This window comes from Macaca thibetana, chromosome 2, assembly GCF_024542745.1.
Source record: "Macaca thibetana thibetana isolate TM-01 chromosome 2, ASM2454274v1, whole genome shotgun sequence".
NCBI lineage: Eukaryota > Metazoa > Chordata > Mammalia > Primates > Cercopithecidae > Macaca > Macaca thibetana.
Genome location: NC_065579.1, coordinates 38,716,370 through 38,734,395, shown reverse-complemented (window position 1 = coordinate 38,734,395; position 18,026 = coordinate 38,716,370). Strand labels below are relative to the sequence as shown.

Here is an 18,026-nt window from a genome sequence, read left to right as displayed (position 1 = left end):
TCAGGAGTTTGAGACCAGCCTGGCCAACATGGTGAAACCCCGTCTATACTAAAAATACAAACATTACCGGGGTGTGGTGGTGGACACCTGTAAATCCCAGCTACTTGGGATACTGAGGCAGGAGAATTGCTTGAACCCAGGAGGCAGAGGTTGTAGTGCGCTGAGATCGCACCACTGTACTCTAGCCTGGGCAACAGAGCAAGACTCCGTCTTGGAAAAAAAAAGTGCATATATATGTATTTTGTTCCCTTTCTATCCCTTGTGTCCTTCCTTAGATGAAGTTAAGGGCACTCTTTAAGGGATCCTTGCATAGGCATTAGGTAGAAGGTTGGATTCGCTAACTATTGGTGCCTTGTCTTAAAGTGTTATTTTTAAATTTTAGAGTTGTGTAACCATCACCACTATCTGATTTTAGAACACTTTCATTCCCCTAAAAAGTTCCACTGTGCCCATTTACAGTTAATGTCTGCTCCACACTCTCAGCCCTAGGCAACCACTGATTTTCTGCTTTTCTGTCATTTCTGGGCATTTTATATAAATGGGATTATGCAATAATGTACTCTTTTGTATCTGCTGCTTTCACTTAGCAAATGTTTTGGAAGTTCATCCATGTTGTGACATATACTAATACTTTATTCCTTTAAATTGCTGAACTCCATTGCATGAATATATATTTTGTTTACTCACCAATTTAATGGACATTTGGATTGTGTCTAATTTTTGGCCATTAGGAATCATGCTGCTTTGCACATTCACATACATTTTTCTGTGTGGATTTGTTTTTATTTCTCTTTAGGTAGGTTCCTAGGAGTAGAATTTTACTGGTTTCTATGGTAAATTTGGGTTTTAACTTTTTAACAAACCACCCAACTATTTCAATGTGATTGTACCGTTTTACATTTTTCCAGCAGTATACAAGGGTTCCAGTTTCTTCACATCTTTGCCAACTTTTGGCATTGTCGTTTTGAATTTAGCCATTCTAATGGGTGGTAGTAGTGTGCCACGGTTTTACTTTGACTAATAATATTGAGCCTATTTTCATGTGCTTATAGTCATTTTTTTTTTTTTTTTTTTTTTTTTTTACGGAGCCTTGCTCTGTCGCCAGGCTGGAGTGCAGTGGCATGATCTCAGCTCACTGCAACCTCCACCTCCCGGGGTCAAGTGATTCCCCTGCCTCAGCCTCCCGAGTAGCTGGGACTACAGGCGTGCACTACCATGCCTGGCTAGTTTTTTGTATTTTAGTAGAGATGGGGTGTCACCATGTTGGCCAGGATGGTCTCGATCTCCTGACCTCGTAGTCCGCCCACCTTGTCCTCCTAAAGTGCTGGGATTATGGGTGTGAGGCACCGCGCCCGCCAAGTCATTCATATATTTTCTTTGGTGAAATGTTTATTCAAATTTTTGCTTTTAAAATTATATTGTCATTTTACTGATTTGAATTTTTTTTTTTTTTTTTAATCGAGACCAAGGCTTGCTCTGTCTCCCAGGCTGGAGTGCAATGGCATGGTCTTGGCTCCCTGCAACCTCCGCCTCCTGGGTTCAAGCGATTCTCCTGCCCTCAGCCTCCTGAGTAGCTGGGACTACAGGTGTGTGCCACCACAGCCAGCGAAGTTTTGTATTTTTAGTAGAGACGGGGTTTCACTGTGTTGGCCAGGCTGGTCTCGAACTCCTGAACTGCCCGCTGCAACCTCCCAAAGTGCTGGGATTACAGGTGTGAACTACCATGGGCAGCTTGCATTAGTTTTTTTTTTTTTTAAAAATGTGATTTGCAAATATTTTCTCCCAGTCTGTGGTTTATTTTTAATTCTCTTTCTCTCCTTCACCGCCCCCCCCCCCCCCCCCCCCCCCCCGCCTCCGCCTCCGCCTCCGCCTCCGCCTCCGCCTCCGCCTCTCCTCTGCCTCTCCTCTGCCTATCCTCTTTCTTTTTTTCTTTTCTTTCTTGACAGAGTCTCTGTCGCCCAGGCCTGAAGTGCATTGGCACGATCTCGGCTCACTGCAACCTCTGCTTCTCGGATTCAAGCGATTCTCCTGCCCCAGCCTCCTGAGTAGCCGGGACTACAGGCGTGCGCCACCACGCCTGGCTAATTTTATTTTATACTTTGAGTAGAGACAGGGTTTTGCCACATTGGCCAGGCTGGTCTTGAACTCCTGACCTCAGGTGATCTGCCCACCTTAGCTTCCCAAAGTGCTGGGATTACAGGGGTGAGCCACCACTCCTGACCATTTTTTCATTTTCTTAATGGTGTCTTTTGAAGCACAATAAGTTTTTAATTTTGAGAAAATCCATTTTACTATTTTTTTTCCTTTTTGTGAATTGTGCATTTGATGTCACATCTAAGAACACTTTGGCCAATATAAAGATACAAAGATTTTCTCCTCTGTTTTCTTCTAGAATTTCTATATTTTAGCTCTTACATTTAGGTTTGTGATAATTTTAATTTTTGTGTATGTTGTGAGGTAAGGGTGTAAGTTTGTTTTTTTTGCTTTTGGCATTTGGATATCAAATTGTTTCACATGGTATGTTGAAAATACTCTCCTTTCCCCATTGAATCATCTGGGTACCCCTGTCACACAAATTGGTTGACTATAAATGTAATAATTTGTTTCTGGACTCTGAATTCTGTTCCATTGATGCATGTGTCTATACTTTTGTCATTACCGCGCTGTCTTGATTACTATGGCTTTATAGTAAAATTCGGAATTTGGTAGTGTAAGTCCTGTAATTTTGTTGTTTTTCAAAGTTGTTTTGCTAGTCCTCTGTGATTCCATGTGAAGTTTAGGATCAGCCTGTCAATTTCTTTAAGAAAAAAAGCCGCCTAGGATTAAAGATTGCATTGAACTTAGAGATAGATCAATTTTGGGGAGAATTGCCATCTTGACAATATATTGATAGTCTTCTAATCCGTGAACATGAAATGTCTGTTTAGATACTCTTTAATTTCTTTCAGCTGTGTTTTGTAGTGCTGAGTGTAGAAGTCTTTGTTAGAAGTCTTTGTTAAAGTTTTTCTAAATATTTTAAGTATATGCTTGATGCTATTGTGAATGGAATTTTAAAAAATTAATTTGTCCATTCCTAGCATATAGAAATGGAAAATGCAGTGGACTTTTGTATATATTGTTTGTGCTGTGACCTTGCTAAATTTGCTTATTAGTACTAGTAGTTTGTGTGTATGCATTTTTTGAGATTTTCTGTAAGCAGAATTGTGTAATCCATTACTAAAACAATTTTACTTGTTTCTTTTTAGTCATGATGCCTTTTTTTTTTTTCTTTTTCTTTTGAACCTTACTGCACCAGCTAGAACAAGTACAATTTTGAAAAGCAGTAGCAAAAGCAGGCATCCTTTCTTTGATCCGGATCTTTGGAAGGAAAGCGTTTTTACCTTTAAGTAAAGTTGGCCTTAGATTTTTTATTGATGCCCACCACCGTCAAGTTAAAGATGTTCAATTTGTCGTTTGTGAATTTGTGTGTGTGTGTGTGTGTTTAAATAGGTATTGTATTATATGTTGTGGGATTCTCTTGAATGTTTTGTTAAGGATTTTGTCGTGTTTATGGGAGATTTTGGTTTGTATATTCTTTTTTTTATTTTAATTTTTTTGAGATGATTTTGTTCCCCAAGCTGGAGTGCAGTGGCACGATTTCGCCTCACTGCAACCTCCGCCTCCTCGGTTGAAGCGATTCTCCTGCCTCAGTCTCCCAAGTAGCTGGGATTTACAGGCATGCGCCACCACGCCCGGCTGATTTTTGTATTTTTAGTAGAGATGGGGTTTCTCCATGTTGGTCAGGCTGGTCTCGAACTCCCCACCTCAGGTGATCTGCCCACCTTGACCTCCGAAAGTGTTGGGATTATAGGCGTGAGCCACTGTGCCCGGCAGTTTGTATTTTCTTTAGTCTGGTGGCCTTATTTTCTTTCATAGTAGTTACTGGCCTTTAAATATGAGTTGGGAAGTGTTTTCTCCTCCTCTGTATTTGAGTGTTCTTTTTAATTATTTGTTAGCATTTACCAGTGAAGACGTTTAGCCCTGGAGTCTCCTTTTGAGGAAAATCTTCAGTAACTATTTAAAACTTTTATTACAGGTCTGTTCCGTCTTAAAACTTTTTCTCCAGTCAATTTTGGTCATTTGTGTCTTTAGAGATATATGTCCATTTCATTGAAGTAGTCTAAAATTGTTGGCATAAAGTTGTTCATAGGACTTCCTTAATTCTTAACGTTTCGTAGGGCAGTGGTGATACTCTGACTCCTTTCATTCCTGATTTTGGTAATTTGTATTTTTTTTTTTTTTTTTTTTTTTTTTGAGACGGAGTCTTGCTCTGTAGCCCGGGCTGGAGTACAGTGGCCGGATCTCAGCTCACTGCAAGCTCCGCCTCCCGGGTTTCTGCCATTCTCCTGCCTCAGCCTCCGGAGTAGCTGGGACTACAGGCGCCCGCCACCTCGCCCGGCTAGTTTTTTTGTATTTTTAGTAGAGACGGGGTTTCACGGTGTTAGCCAGGATGGTCTCGATCTCCTGACCTCGTGATCCACCCGTCTCGGCCTCCCAAAGTGCTGGGATTACAGGCTTGAGCCACCGCGCCCGGCCGATAATTTGTATTTTCTTTTCTTTCTTTGATCTTTTACAACGACCAACTTTTGGTGTTACTTTTTTTTTCTCTTTGGTTTTTCTGCTTTCTCTAGTATTGGTTTCTGCCCTAATCTGTATTCATTTCTTTATTTTCATTTTTTTGAGATGGAGTCTGGCTTTCTCGCCTAGGCTGGAGTTCAGTGGCACTATCTTGGCTCATTGCAACCTCCTCCCAGGTTCAAGCACTTCTCCTGCCTCAGTCTCTTGAGTTGCTGGGATTACAGGTGTTCACCACCCTTGGATAATTTTTATATTTTTAGTAGAGACAAGGTTTTACCATGTTGGCCAGACTGGTGTTGAACTCTTAACCTCAGGTGATCGGCCTGCCTCGGCCTCCCGAAATGATGGGATAACAGGTGTGAGCCACTATGGCCTGCTCTAATCTTCATTATTTGCTTTAACCTGCTTAGTTTGGGATTCCTATTAAGGTGAAAGAAAGCTTTGGTTATTGACTTGAGTCTTTGCTTTTTTATTTTTTATATTTTCTATTTTTACTGTGCATACACATATAGAGAGTGTATTTTTAAAATGGGCTTTACAATATGTAGTTTTATCACTCAGTTTACAACTAAATATATTGTGAACATTTTCTCTTCTTCAACAGTTAAAAGAATTGCATAGCTTGGAGGAAACATAATTTACTTATTTATTTTGTTTGTTTGCTTTTGAGACAGAGTCTGGCTCTGTCGCCCAGGCTGGAGTGCAGTGGTGCGATCTTGGCTCACTGCAAGCTCCGCCTCCCGGGTTCACACCATTCTCCTGCCTCAGCCTCCCAAGTAGCGGGGACTACAGGCGCCCACCACCATGTCTGGCTCCTTTTTTGTGTTGATGGGGTTTCACCGTGTTAGCTAGGATGGTCTCAATCTCCTGACCTTGTAATCCGCCCACCTTGGCCTCCCAAAGTGCTGGATTACAGGTGTGAGCCACCGCACCTGGCCGGAAACATAATTTATTAAGCAATTTTATTGGGGACATTGAGGTATAATTTTTTTTCCCCAAGGAGACTTCATTCTTTTTACAATGCTTTTGGAGAAAAGGGGAGTCCTTGTCTTATATAGCTTTCTATAGATGATGGAAACTTGCCTTTCCCTTTAGCCTTTTAACTTGCTTCTTTACACCCAGCTAATCACCAGTCAAGTAACCCATTTTATGTTTTCCAATCTCTCTCTCCCATTTGCTTCCCATTTCGTTCCACATGCAGACGGACTTCCATTACTTCAGCACTTCGGTTCCTCCCCTTAAAGACGCTTTTTTTCCTTTTAAAGAGACTTCTTTGATTTTGATCAGCTGTACTCAAAACTGTATCCTAAGTTTCACATTAGGATTAATCTTTCATAATCTGAAGATATAATTCAGTTGTTTAAAAGAACATACTAAGAAGACCTTGGTAGAATTACATGTATCAAGAAATACTGGACTCCAGCACAATGGAAATATGGCTTTCTTTTGAAAAAGGTAGTTTTTTGGGGGAGGGTAGGGCAAAGAGGTAAGAAGTAGTTGGTACTGTATGGAAATGTTAGAGACCATTATGGAAATGTATTCATTATTTTAAAGTATAAGAGTGGTACATGTAGACAGTAGTAGTTCTGGAGTCTTGGAAGCCATGAGGTGCTCATCCATCACAAGGCCGTCACAGCCAGGTAGAAATGCCTGAGGAAAGCAGTGGAAATTGCAGACTCCTCCTGGGGTCGAATGTTGTCATCTCTGAAGGCCAGGTCTCCCTGAGATGGATGCCCCTTTTTAAAAATTTATTTATTTATTTATTTAGAGACAGAGTTTCGCTCTTGTTGCCCAGGCTTGGAGTGTAATGGCACGATCTCGGCTCACTGCAATCTCTGCCTCACAGGTTCAAATGATTCTTGTGCCTCAGCCTCCCAAGTAGCTGGGATTACAGGCATGCACCACCACGCCCAGCTAATTTTATTTTAGTAGAGACAGGGTTTCACCATGTGGGTCAGGCTGGTCTTGAACTCCTGATGTCAGGTGGTCCATCTATCTGCCTTGGCCTCCCGGGGTGCTGGGATTACAAGCGTGAGCCACTGCGTCCAGCCTCTTTTTTTTTTTTTTTCAGAGTCTCGCTCTGTCACCAGGCTGGAGTGCAGAGGCAACATCTTGGCTCACTGCAACCTCCGCCTCCCGGGTTCAAGCGATTGTCCTGCCTCGGCCCCCCCCAGTAGCTGGGACTACAGGTGCATGTTACCACTCCCAGCTAATTTTTGTATTTTTAGTAGAGACGGAGTTTCACCATGTTGGCCAGGATGGTCTCAATCTCCTGACCTCGTGATCTGCCCGCCTCGGCCTCCCAAAGTGCTGGGATTTGCAGTCGTGAGCCACTGCGCCCCACTCAGCCTCTTTCTTAAAATGTAATATTATTTTTTTAGAGACAGAGTCTTGCTGTCTTGCCCAAGCTGGTCTTGAACTCCTGGGCTTGAACTCCCACCTCCGCCTCTCGGAGAGCTAGAGCAACAGGCATGTGCCACTGTGCCTAGCTCAAGACCTTATTTTCTGATTCAGATTTTCAAAGCTGTAAGTTTCCCACTAAACACTGCTTTAGTTGCATTCTCCAAATTTTGATATGTGGTGTGTTCATTTGGTAAATGTTTCCTCAGTTTCTCTTGTGATGTTTTTGGCTTATAAGTTATTTTGGTATATGTTTAATTTCCAGATACTTGGGGATTTTTCTGATTTTTTTTCCCTGTAATTTCTAATTTCTGTTGTGGTTGAACGTATTCTTTGTGTGATTTATGAGAAGAGGTACTACTTCGGGTAGTTGCTATTTGTCTGAATTGGGAACCAAGGAGCAGTTGCAGCTTTGGAGAATAAGGGTGGAGATGGGAACTGGATCTAGTTCCTTTCCCTTCTTGGTTCATATGTACATGTAATTTTAATTTGACAGCGTGTCAAGTCGGGGGACTACTTCATTTACTGTATTGTCGCAGTTAGGATACCTGTGGTTTATAATTAAATCATGGTCCTTTTGAATTCTGTCGAAAGAATTTGAGCCCAGTATTATACCCAATTTTTTTTTTTTTTGAGACGGAGTCTCGCTCTGTCGCCCAGGCTGGAGTGCAGTGGCCGGATCTCAGCTCACTGCAAGCTCCGCCTCCCGGGTTCACGCTGTTCTCCTGTCTCAGCCTCCCGAGTAGCTGGGACTGCAGGCGCCCGCCACCTCGCCCGACTAGTTTTTTGTATTTTTTAGTAGAGACGGGGTTTCACCGTGTTAGCCAGGATGGTCTTGATCTCCTGACCTCATGATCCCCCCGTCTCGGCCTCCCAAAGTGCTGGGATTACAGGCTTGAGCCACCGCGCCCGGCTACCCTAGTTTTTTTTTTTTCTTTAATAAGTTTAAATATAATTTTTTCCATATTGTATTTTTTTCTAGAAGAATTTGAGTTGAGTAGTACTCCTTTTTCTTTGTTTTAATGTAGTTGAACATAGTTCTTTCCTACTGTAACTCCTTTTTTTTTTTTTAATGAGACGGAGTTTTGCTCTTGTCTCCCAGGCTGGAGTGCAGTGACACAATCGCGGCTCAATGCAACCTCTGTCTCCTGGGTTCAAGGGATTCTCCTGCCTCAGCCTCCCGAACAGCTGGGATTACAGGTGCCCACCACCCTGCCTGGCTAATTTTTGCATTTTTAGTAGAGACAGGGTTTCACCATGTTGGCTAGGCTGGTCTCAAAATCCTGACCTCAGGTGATCTGCCCACCTCAGCGTCCCAAAGTGCTGGGGTTACAGGCATGAGCCACCATGCCTAGCCTTTTTTTCCTCTTTTTTGAGACTAAGTATCGCTCTATTGCTTAGGCTGAAGTGCAGTGGTGTGATCTCAGCTCATGCTACCTCAATTTCCTGGGTTCAGGTGATGCTTCTGCCTCAGCCTCCCTAGCAGCTGGGACCACAGGTGCATGCCACCATGCCTGGTTAATTTTTTTGTATTTTTAATAGAAATGGGGTGTCACCATATTGGCCAGGCTGGCCTTGAACTCCTGACCTCAGGTGATCTGCCCGCCTCAGCCTTCCAAAGTGCTGGGCTTACAGGCATGAGCCACTGTGCCTGGCCTGAAACTAATTTTGATCTTTTTTCTTTAAAGTTTATGATTAGTATACATGCGGTAAAAACTGGTTGAAAAAAAAATTTTTTTTTTTTTTTCTGTGAAGATACTTTTCTACTGATTAATGCCCTCAAGACTATCTTTTATGAGGGCAGGGACTAAATCTCTCTTACTCATATATTTTTCCCCAGTGTCCAGCACAAAATAATCATTATGATTTTGTTCAGAATGTTGTAGCATTGCTATGTTGTTAGGTTGAGGTCCAAAGGGTTTTGTTTTGTTTTGTTTTTGAGACAGGGTCTCGCTTTGTCACCCAGGCTGGAGTGCAGTGGCAGGATCATAGTTCACCGTAGCCTCAACTCCAGGGCTCAAGCCATTACCTCAGCCTCCTGAATAGCTGGGATTACAGGCACACGCCACCACACCTGGCTACCCAAAGGGTTTTAACCCTAGTTTTTGCTTCTGGTGTCTGATCTTCACATCTTTAACTTTATAGCCTTTGGAGGAAGAGGATAAGAAGATGGACCAGAACATATTGCTTGGGGAGAGAGACACAGAATCAAGGATGATTTTGGTTTGAGATAACTGAATGGGGAATATGGCATGAAATAAAGCGAGCTAACTGAGGATTCTTCTGTTTCTTCTAAGATATATTTTTTGTTATTTGGCCTAGTGAGTTTAATTCATCTCAATTTTGATAGATTACTTATATCATCTAAACTTCAGTTTATGAAATGGTAAATTTATTTTACTAAAATCTTTGCTTTCCTCCTTCTCCCCCTTAGGACATTTGCTACAAGATCCTATTGCACCCACCAACTCCACCTGCCAACATTATGTCTGCAAAACTTGTAAAGGCAAGAAAATGATGATGAAACCTTCCTGTAGCTGGTGCAAAGACTATGAGCAGTTTGAGGAAAACAAGCAGTTAAGCATCCTAGTGAACTGCTACAAAAAACTATGCGAGTATATAACACAGACTACACTGGCACGGGATATAATAGAAGCAGTTGACTGTTCTTCTGATATTTTGGCTTTGCTTAATGATGGATCATTGTTTTGTGAGGAGACAGAAAAACCCTCAGATTCATCCTTTACTTTGTGTTTGACACATTCCCCTTTACCTTCAACCTCAGAACCCACAACTGATCCTCAAGCTAGTTTATCTCCAATGTCTGAAAGCACCCTCAGCATTGCTATTGGCAGTTCTGTTATCAATGGTTTGCCTACTTATAATGGGCTTTCAATAGATAGATTTGGTATAAATATTCCTTCACCTGAACATTCAAATACGATTGACGTATGTAACACTGTTGACATAAAAACTGAGGATCTGTCTGACAGCCTGCCACCCGTTTGTGACACGGTAGCCACTGACTTATGTTCCACAGGCATTGATATCTGCAGTTTCAGTGAAGATATAAAACCTGGAGACTCTCTGTTACTGAGTGTTGAGGAAGTACTCCGCAGCTTAGAAACTGTTTCAAATACAGAGGTCTGTTGCCCTAATTTGCAGCCGAACTTGGAAGCCACTGTATCCAATGGACCTTTTCTGCAGCTTTCTTCCCAGTCTCTTAGCCATAATGTTTTTATGTCCACCAGTCCTGCACTTCATGGGTTATCATGTACAGCAGCAACTCCGAAGATAGCAAAATTGAATAGAAAACGATCCAGATCAGAGAGCGACAGTGAGAAAGTTCAGCCACTTCCAATTTCTACCATTATTCGAGGCCCAACACTGGGGGCATCTGCTCCTGTGACGGTGAAACGGGAGAGCAAAATTTCTCTTCAACCTATAGCCACTGTTCCCAATGGAGGCACAACGCCTAAAATCAGCAAGACTGTACTTTTATCTACTAAAAGCATGAAAAAGAGTCATGAACATGGATCCAAGAAATCTCACTCTAAAACCAAGCCAGGTATTCTTAAAAAAGACAAAGCAGTAAAGGAAAAGATTCCTAGTCATCATTTTATGCCAGGAAGTCCTACCAAGACTGTGTACAAAAAACCCCAGGAAAAGAAAGGGTGTAAATGTGGGCGTGCTACTCAAAATCCAAGTGTTCTTACATGCCGAGGCCAACGCTGCCCTTGCTACTCTAACCGCAAAGCCTGCTTAGATTGTATATGTCGTGGCTGCCAAAACTCCTATATGGCCAATGGGGAGAAGAAGCTGGAGGCATTTGCCGTGCCAGAAAAGGCCTTGGAGCAGACCAGGCTCACTTTGGGCATTAACGTGACTAGCATTGCTGTGCGTAACGCTAGTACCAGCACCAGTGTAATAAATGTCACAGGGTCCCCAGTAACGACGTTTTTAGCTGCCAGTACACATGACGATAAAAGTTTGGATGAAGCTATAGACATGAGATTCGACTGTTAAATCAGTGGGTCTTTTAAACCTACTCCTGGTAGGGAAATAGCTACAGTTTTACGGCAGCTATGGTTCTGTTGGTTTAACTTGCCGGAGCTCCTGCATATAGATCACTTGTATCAAGTGTTTTCATTGCTAAGTTATATGTGTTAGTGTCGGGGAAATAGTTTGCAGATAATGGAGGAGTAACCCTACAACTATATGTCCTTAGTTCTTACAGAACCTCATAGTTTGAGAACAAAGCTGATGCAACTGATTTATACAAAATGAACTTTGGCAAGAAAAATAACATTAACCTCATTGTTTATGGCCATGCTTTGTGCATAATCAAAGTTTATGATTAAATGTAAGGAAGTGGTATCTAGTCAGTCCATAAAGATTGTGCTAATTTTTTTGTGGAAAAGTAGCCATTAGTTCAGGAAACTCAGTGCTGCCTTCAGATGCCATTGATGTTTCTCCTGTTGGAAAGCTGATGTGTCCAGCTCAACCTTTGTGCTGACATCATACCATTTCTGATCATGAAATATTGGCTACTGGTGTATGTAGCAGTTCTTAAATCAGCAGTATTATGAAAAGAAAAAATTCCCCCTCATTAGAATGTTTAAGAAATCTTTTTAAAAAGTAAACAGATTCTGTCAGACTACAAATGTTTAGCTGTTTCTCACTCATTTCTAGGGAAAAAATCTAAATCCCTCCTTCATTTTGAGCAGTGTTCTAATTGGATAAATGAAGTGAAGGAGAGTAGTTTTATTCTGAAGGTAATTAAATTTAGACTAGTATGTGACAGAATTTTTTAAAAATTATAAAAATTTTATTTAGTAATTGGGATTTACTTAAAATAATTTTGGAATAATGCCCCCAGACTTGCCCAGATTTATGTGTTGTACTTATTGCCACTGGCCGCCACTTTGACTTTTGTTTTCTATAATAGTTTATTTGCCACAGTCTTTATTTTGAATATGCTTCTAGTTTTTTTTTTTTTTTTTTTTTTTTTTTTTTTTTTTTTTTAGGGTGCTGTTCATTATGAAGGCGTCTTTTATAGAGGCCTAATAAGAATGCCTTTTTATGAAACCTGTGCATTTAGGTAGGTTGAAGCTAGGAGGATTTTCTTTAGAATGCTCTCTTGCATGTAAAGCACAAAGTATGTTTCAGTTTAAATGCACTTCTTCCCGTTAATTTTTATGGGGAAGACAAGTGAGTCACAGACATTCTGTTGAAGGTAAATCTAGTCAGTTGCTTCAAAGAGCACAGCCCAAATAAAACAAGGACTGACTAGGTGTAATGAAATAATCTACGATTTAAAAGAAGAGCTGCAGCTTTGACAGTGCTTATTTAAAGAAAAATACTGCTGGAAAATTTCCAATTTCTACTACGTTCACCATCTCTAGTAAGATCCGACATATGTTGAAGTTATGTTTTGATTTGGCACACAGCATGTTCAATGATGGTTACTCGCCTAGTACAAGACATGGAGAAGAAACCTTTGGACACAGAGCAGATGACACCTCCTTCTGTTTTGTAGTGTATCCTGGTGTCATTTTCTGTGAATGTGGTCAGGTAGAGTTGTTTTTGTTGTTGTTGTTGGGTTTTTTTTTTTTTGTTTTTTTTTTGTTTTTTTTTTTTTTGGTGGGGTGGGGGTGGGCTAAAGCCATAGGAAGAAAAATGTGATGTATGTGTCCAGTATGTACTATTTTGTTTTTGTTTTGCAAGAAGAGTTGAACTATTTTTGATAACAAGAGTAAATGGTGGAAAATGCTTCTTAGTTGTCTTGTCTTTATTTGCTTTCCAAGATTTGGAATTTAATTCCTTTAAGTATTAGCAGTGTCTTATGAAACATGTATTTACCTAACGTTTGTTAACAGTTTTGTGTTGAACCCAGATGCCCTGCTATATAAAGTTGTAAATCTGTTCTTTATTCACTAATGATCACTGCAAAAATGATTAGAAATGAGATTGTACACATGGATGAGGATATATTTTGCAAATCGACCAAACTTTCCTAATATTATGATCTTAAAATTCATAGAGTACTTTATTGCTTCCCAAGTTTGATAATCTTGTGTTTTTTTTGATGCATGGGAGGTTGGCAATATAGACAAAGTGGAAATCATTAGTATGTGAGGGACTTGATTGTTATGTAATATTGCCAGTGATGAATTCAGGTTGTTTTTAGCACAAGTTTCTCTTTTTTATGCTGGTATTCTCACTGCCACATTTTTGGAAACCTGTATTACACCTTAAATCTATCAATAAATGATAGTTTTCTAATTCTATGTTGTAGAATACTGAGGAGTTTGGGATAGCATGCTCTGAATGGTCTGTATTATATACATCTGGGGAAGAGTAATCACAGTGCCTTGATTTTTATATTATTTTTCTTTATACCACGAGTTATTTAGGAATGCTGACCAATGACTAACAAGGGATGATTGAGAGATTACTGAAGTAACTGGATTTACTAATTCAACAGGATTTGAAACCACCAAAGAATAGCAGCATTTAATATGACACATCCTGAATTGTTGAGTCCTTGTTATTAATATAAATGATCAAATGATCTTTTACCTTAGGTAATAGTTCTAGAGCTGACCATTTTATCTTTTTGGTTAATTAAGTCTGCATTTCCATGAGGAGTTGTAGTATGGTCCTAGGGATGAAGAATTCCTTTTATTTCATTGTATTCTTAGTTAAAACAATTTCATGGTGACCTTGTTGAACAAGAGTAAAAGTTTTACGGCAATCAGATGAAAAATAAATTGTCCATAACCATATCATAGATAACAAATAGAAGCGCTTTAGAAAATACTAAGTTCAAAGTATAGTATTTTGACCAAATCTAATACTTGGATGGTATTTTATACTTTTTTTAAAAAAAATAAGGCCGGGCGCGGTGGCTCAAGCCTGTAATCCCAGTACTTTGGGAGGCCGAGGCGGGTGGATCACGAAGTCAGGAGATCGAGACCATCCTGGCTAACATGGTGAAACCCCGTCTCTACTAAAAATACAAAAAACTAGCCGGGCGTGGTGGCGGGCGCCTGTAGTCCCAGCTACTCGGAGGCTGAGGCAGGAGAATGGCGTAAACCCGGGAGGCGGAGCTTGCAGTGAGCCGAGATCGGGCCACTGCACTCCAGCCTGGGTGACACAGCGAGACTCCGTCTCAAAAAAAAAAAAAAAATAAAAAAAAAATAAAAGCTAGGCATAGTGGTGTGTGCCTGTAATCCCAGCTACTTATGAGGCTGAGGTGGGAGAATCACTTAAGCTCAGGAGTTTGAATCCAGCCTGGGCAACATAGTGAGACCTTGCCTCTTAAATAAAATTAGGTACCCCAAAACACGCAGTTACACATTCTTTTAAAATAATGCATTATAGATGAGGCTAAAGTCTACCTTGATTCCTGTGAACTCCGCCTCATTCACAAACCCTGGTCCGCTTCCCTATTCCCTGAGGAAATCATTTCTCAGTATATTATCATTACTACAAAGACCTTTCTTTGTAGTTTTCACATGGGCTCAAAGAGTTATTCTGACATTCAAGCTTGTTTACAGTCTTACATAAAAATGAGGTGCAGGTATGATTAAAAGCACGAGTGTGTAGTAATTACCTTAATGAACATTCATATTTGACAACTTTATTTAGTTTTGCTAAAAGGGAAAAACAAAAGTCATGCAGCCTTCTCCAAACACATCTTAACATTTCAAAAAGCTGAGCAAATCTCATTTGATCAATCTAGAGTTTTATAAACACTTTGAATGGTACACAGTGACATAGATAAGATGCAGGGAAGATATATGGAATTTTATTAGTTTGATTACCTTGGTAATGTTATGCTATTAAACTCATTTCTCACTGAATTAGCATTAAGGTCATGATAATAACCCTCAGCTTTTATCAAGGGGCCTGGAATATTGTAACTTGTAAATTCCATTTTGGCAGTAATGATTATATTTACCATGATCTTTACCAGAAAGTCAAATATATTCTACCTTAATTCCTCAGAATTCACATTCCTTGCATTCAGCTCCAAGAAAGGAGTACAATAAAACAAACACATTCTTATAATTCCTGAAAATGTAATAATGTGGGTAAACTATTACAATAGCCCATCTTAAATGGAATGGTACTGATAGATGTACTTTTATAATAGACTTTGTAAGAGATTGGGGTCTTGCTCTGTCGCCTAGGCTGGAGTGCAGTGTCGTAATCATAGCTCACTGCAGCCTCGAAGCCCTGGGCTCGAGTGGTTCTCCTGCCTCAGCCTCCCAAGTTGGTAGGACTACAGGTGTGCATCACCACGCCCAACTAAGCTTAGTTTTTTGTAGAGACAGAGTCTCACTGTGTTGCCCAGGCTGGTCTTTACTCCTGGACTCAAGTGATCACCTCCTTTGGCCTCCCAAAATGCTGGGATTATAGGCGTGAGTCACCATGCCCACCCAATAATTAGAGACTTCAAAAACCAGATGAAAGTGAAAGCAAGAGGACTTCAGTTAAGGAGAACCAAGGTAAAAAAGCCAAATAGTATATTGTAAAATTGAATTTTATTTTTACTTTTTGGTGAATCTTACTAGTAGTTTAGGTCATTATGGATAATAAAACATTTAAACCGTATCTGGCTTCTAAGAAAAGTATTTATTTTTTTGTATTTCTATCTAAAATAAAATGATTGCTTTTCTTCCCTGGTAAAGGCTGGATGGGATTGGTAGGACATTTCATTTATCACATAAACAATCTTAATAATCAGTGTGTGTAGGTTACTGAATATTGTTTCCTAAAAATTGTTATTTTTAAGCTTTTAATTATTTTGTGTGAACTATTAAATAGCTGCAGTAGTTACTGCTTTCTGTAACAGTTAAATGGAAGATCAGTTCTAATCATGAAGATAAAATGACAGGAAACTGGGAGCTTGTGACAGGCAGGAGTCCTAGGATTGTTAACTTACTGTGCTGTACCTGGTTTATAGTGTATTAGTGTATTTCCTAAATTCTCCTTTTCTTTTTGCCTACCATAACCCTAACCCAAAGTTCATTTCACTGCTTGGCTTTTATGCCAGCAAGGAGGGAACCAAGGTAGGGTGGAAAGGGAAGCTATTCTTGACACTTTCAGAACTAGTTAAAAAAAAATAAATCTAGGGGAAAAGCTGATGACTGACAGATGGATATTAAGTTGCTTGGGGGTTTTACTTACATCAGAAATGTCTATTATTTTTAATAGTTTCTTTTCAAGGATACTACAGGATTTGGCTGGACTGTGGCCTGATGAAAAATGTAGGATTCTGTAGTGAACACATCTACAGTAAATAACAGCTTTCTTTTATAGGTGTATCATTTTCCATTTCCTTGATAATGAGGTGGATGAAGTATCTGTAGTAATTTTTTTGAACATGAAGTAAGGAATAACATTGATTGAGGCCTTAACTTTATTAGCTAGTCTAATATTCCTGGGAGAAAGGAATATATCTAGTAAGAATTTTAATGTATCATTATTCCTTTATGTCATCAAGCAGTCCTTCTGATAGGAAGTGAAAACAGTATTAACTAATTTGGAGATTAAATACATCATTCCATAGTTCAATGAATAAAAGTTAAAAGGGCTTTTTCCAAGTATGAGTCAAATTCTGTACTTCATTTAAGAAGTTTTTTTTTTTTTTTTTTTTTCTTGAGATCTTATATAAGATCCACAGTCAGGGAGGTTACCAGAGCTTGCCAGCGAAGTTGGAAGGCCCAGTGGTTACAATACCTGAGGATGTAAAGTGACTAGTAGTTTGGCAGGGAACTATGAAATTACATGAAGCCAGGTAAGTTCAAGATCTTTGAACTCCAGTATACATAGAATTAAAAGTCTCTGAGATGTTTTGGCAGTGCTTTTATTACTAGGGCTAAGTCAATTCTGGAGGCCCTTACTACTTTTTCAAGTTCCAGAATTTTTTGACTCAAGTTTTCTGCAAGTGAAGGTTTCTTCTAGGCTCCATAGGAGCCCGGAGGGGACTCGGATGCCAGCCAAGAGAGGCAACCTCAGTCACCTGTGTAGAGAATCGTGCATGGCACCGTCCCCAAGAGATCCTTGGTACATTCAAGGGTGTAGAGTGCTGTCTTCGGAAGGCGATGGTACCACTTCTGAGGAAAAGCTCCGTAAGAGGTTTGAGGCAAATTGGAGGAGTCTCCTAAGTTAAATGTGTATCCAGACCTACTGCTTAAAAACAAAGTTCCTAGTGCAGATACACACTTGGAGAAATCAAAGTCTTTAAAAAGCAGTATGCAAACGAGAACATCTCTTCACAAGAAAGAAACATTTAAAATACACATCTTCGTTTCATTGTAGACACTGGGAGCTATTCTTCATCCACTGATTGAAGCTTTCCACATTTCTCTGGAAGGCTTGCACTTAATATTTTACTGCCTTTGTTTCCAAATTCAGAGGGAGAGGCAGGTTCATCTGTTTCATAATCTTCAAAACTGAAATAAAGCAAAAATGAATTAACTGAAGTTTTAATGGTTGGGTAGAAATCAATACGGCAAACACGAGCCTCAAGACCAGCCCGCAAAGGTACCTTTAGTTGCTAAATGGAGGCTGTGAGCAACTGAACTGCCCTGAAGGAGACAACACTCCAGAGCAGAAAACACATTCTTCTCCCTGTTCCTTAAAGCGTAAGTCCATGTCAGAATTTGTTGAAAATGTTCCATATCAAGCTTTCCCTATGGTTGTTGGTGGGAGTGAGAGAATTACAGATGGTGCAAGGTTAAGAAAAATTTGAGGTCCATAAAGTATGAGCTTTACACGACCTTATTAAAGTGGTTTCCACTCAAAGTGGCAAATCTTTTTTTTTTTTTGAGACGGAGCCTTGCTCTGTCACCCAGTCTGGAGTGCAGTGGCACGATCTTGGCTCACTGCAACCTCTGCTTCCCGGGTTCAAGCGATTCTCCTGCCTCAGCCTCCCCAGTAGCTGGGACTACATCTGTGTGCCACCACACCTGGCTAAGTTTTGTATTTTTAGTAGA

At 40.2% G+C, this 18,026-nt stretch overlaps 3 protein-coding genes across 5 annotated transcripts in view; 1 reads left to right on the top strand and 2 right to left on the bottom strand.

Annotated features, from left to right (window-relative positions):
* Nucleotides 1–12,789, top strand: part of MSL2 (MSL complex subunit 2) — a 47,256-nt gene extending 34,467 nt beyond the window's left edge. Inside the window, exon 2 of the mRNA XM_050779623.1 lies at nucleotides 9,452–12,789. Coding sequence (XP_050635580.1) covers nucleotides 9,452–11,043 — 1,592 coding nt within the window. The 3' untranslated portion in view covers nucleotides 11,044–12,789. The remainder of the gene's footprint in view (nucleotides 1–9,451) is intronic.
* The window catches only part of PCCB (propionyl-CoA carboxylase subunit beta), a 1,054,487-nt gene that overhangs the window by 177,987 nt on the left and 858,474 nt on the right, over nucleotides 1–18,026 (bottom strand). The window lies entirely within an intron of this gene.
* PPP2R3A (protein phosphatase 2 regulatory subunit B''alpha) overlaps nucleotides 14,212–18,026 on the bottom strand; it is a 192,562-nt gene continuing 188,747 nt past the window's right edge. For all 3 annotated transcript variants that reach the window (XM_050779591.1, XM_050779592.1, XM_050779593.1), the window contains one exon: nucleotides 14,212–17,483. In XM_050779591.1, the coding sequence (XP_050635548.1) occupies nucleotides 17,360–17,483 (124 nt within the window). In that variant the 3' untranslated portion in view covers nucleotides 14,212–17,359. The remainder of the gene's footprint in view (nucleotides 17,484–18,026) is intronic.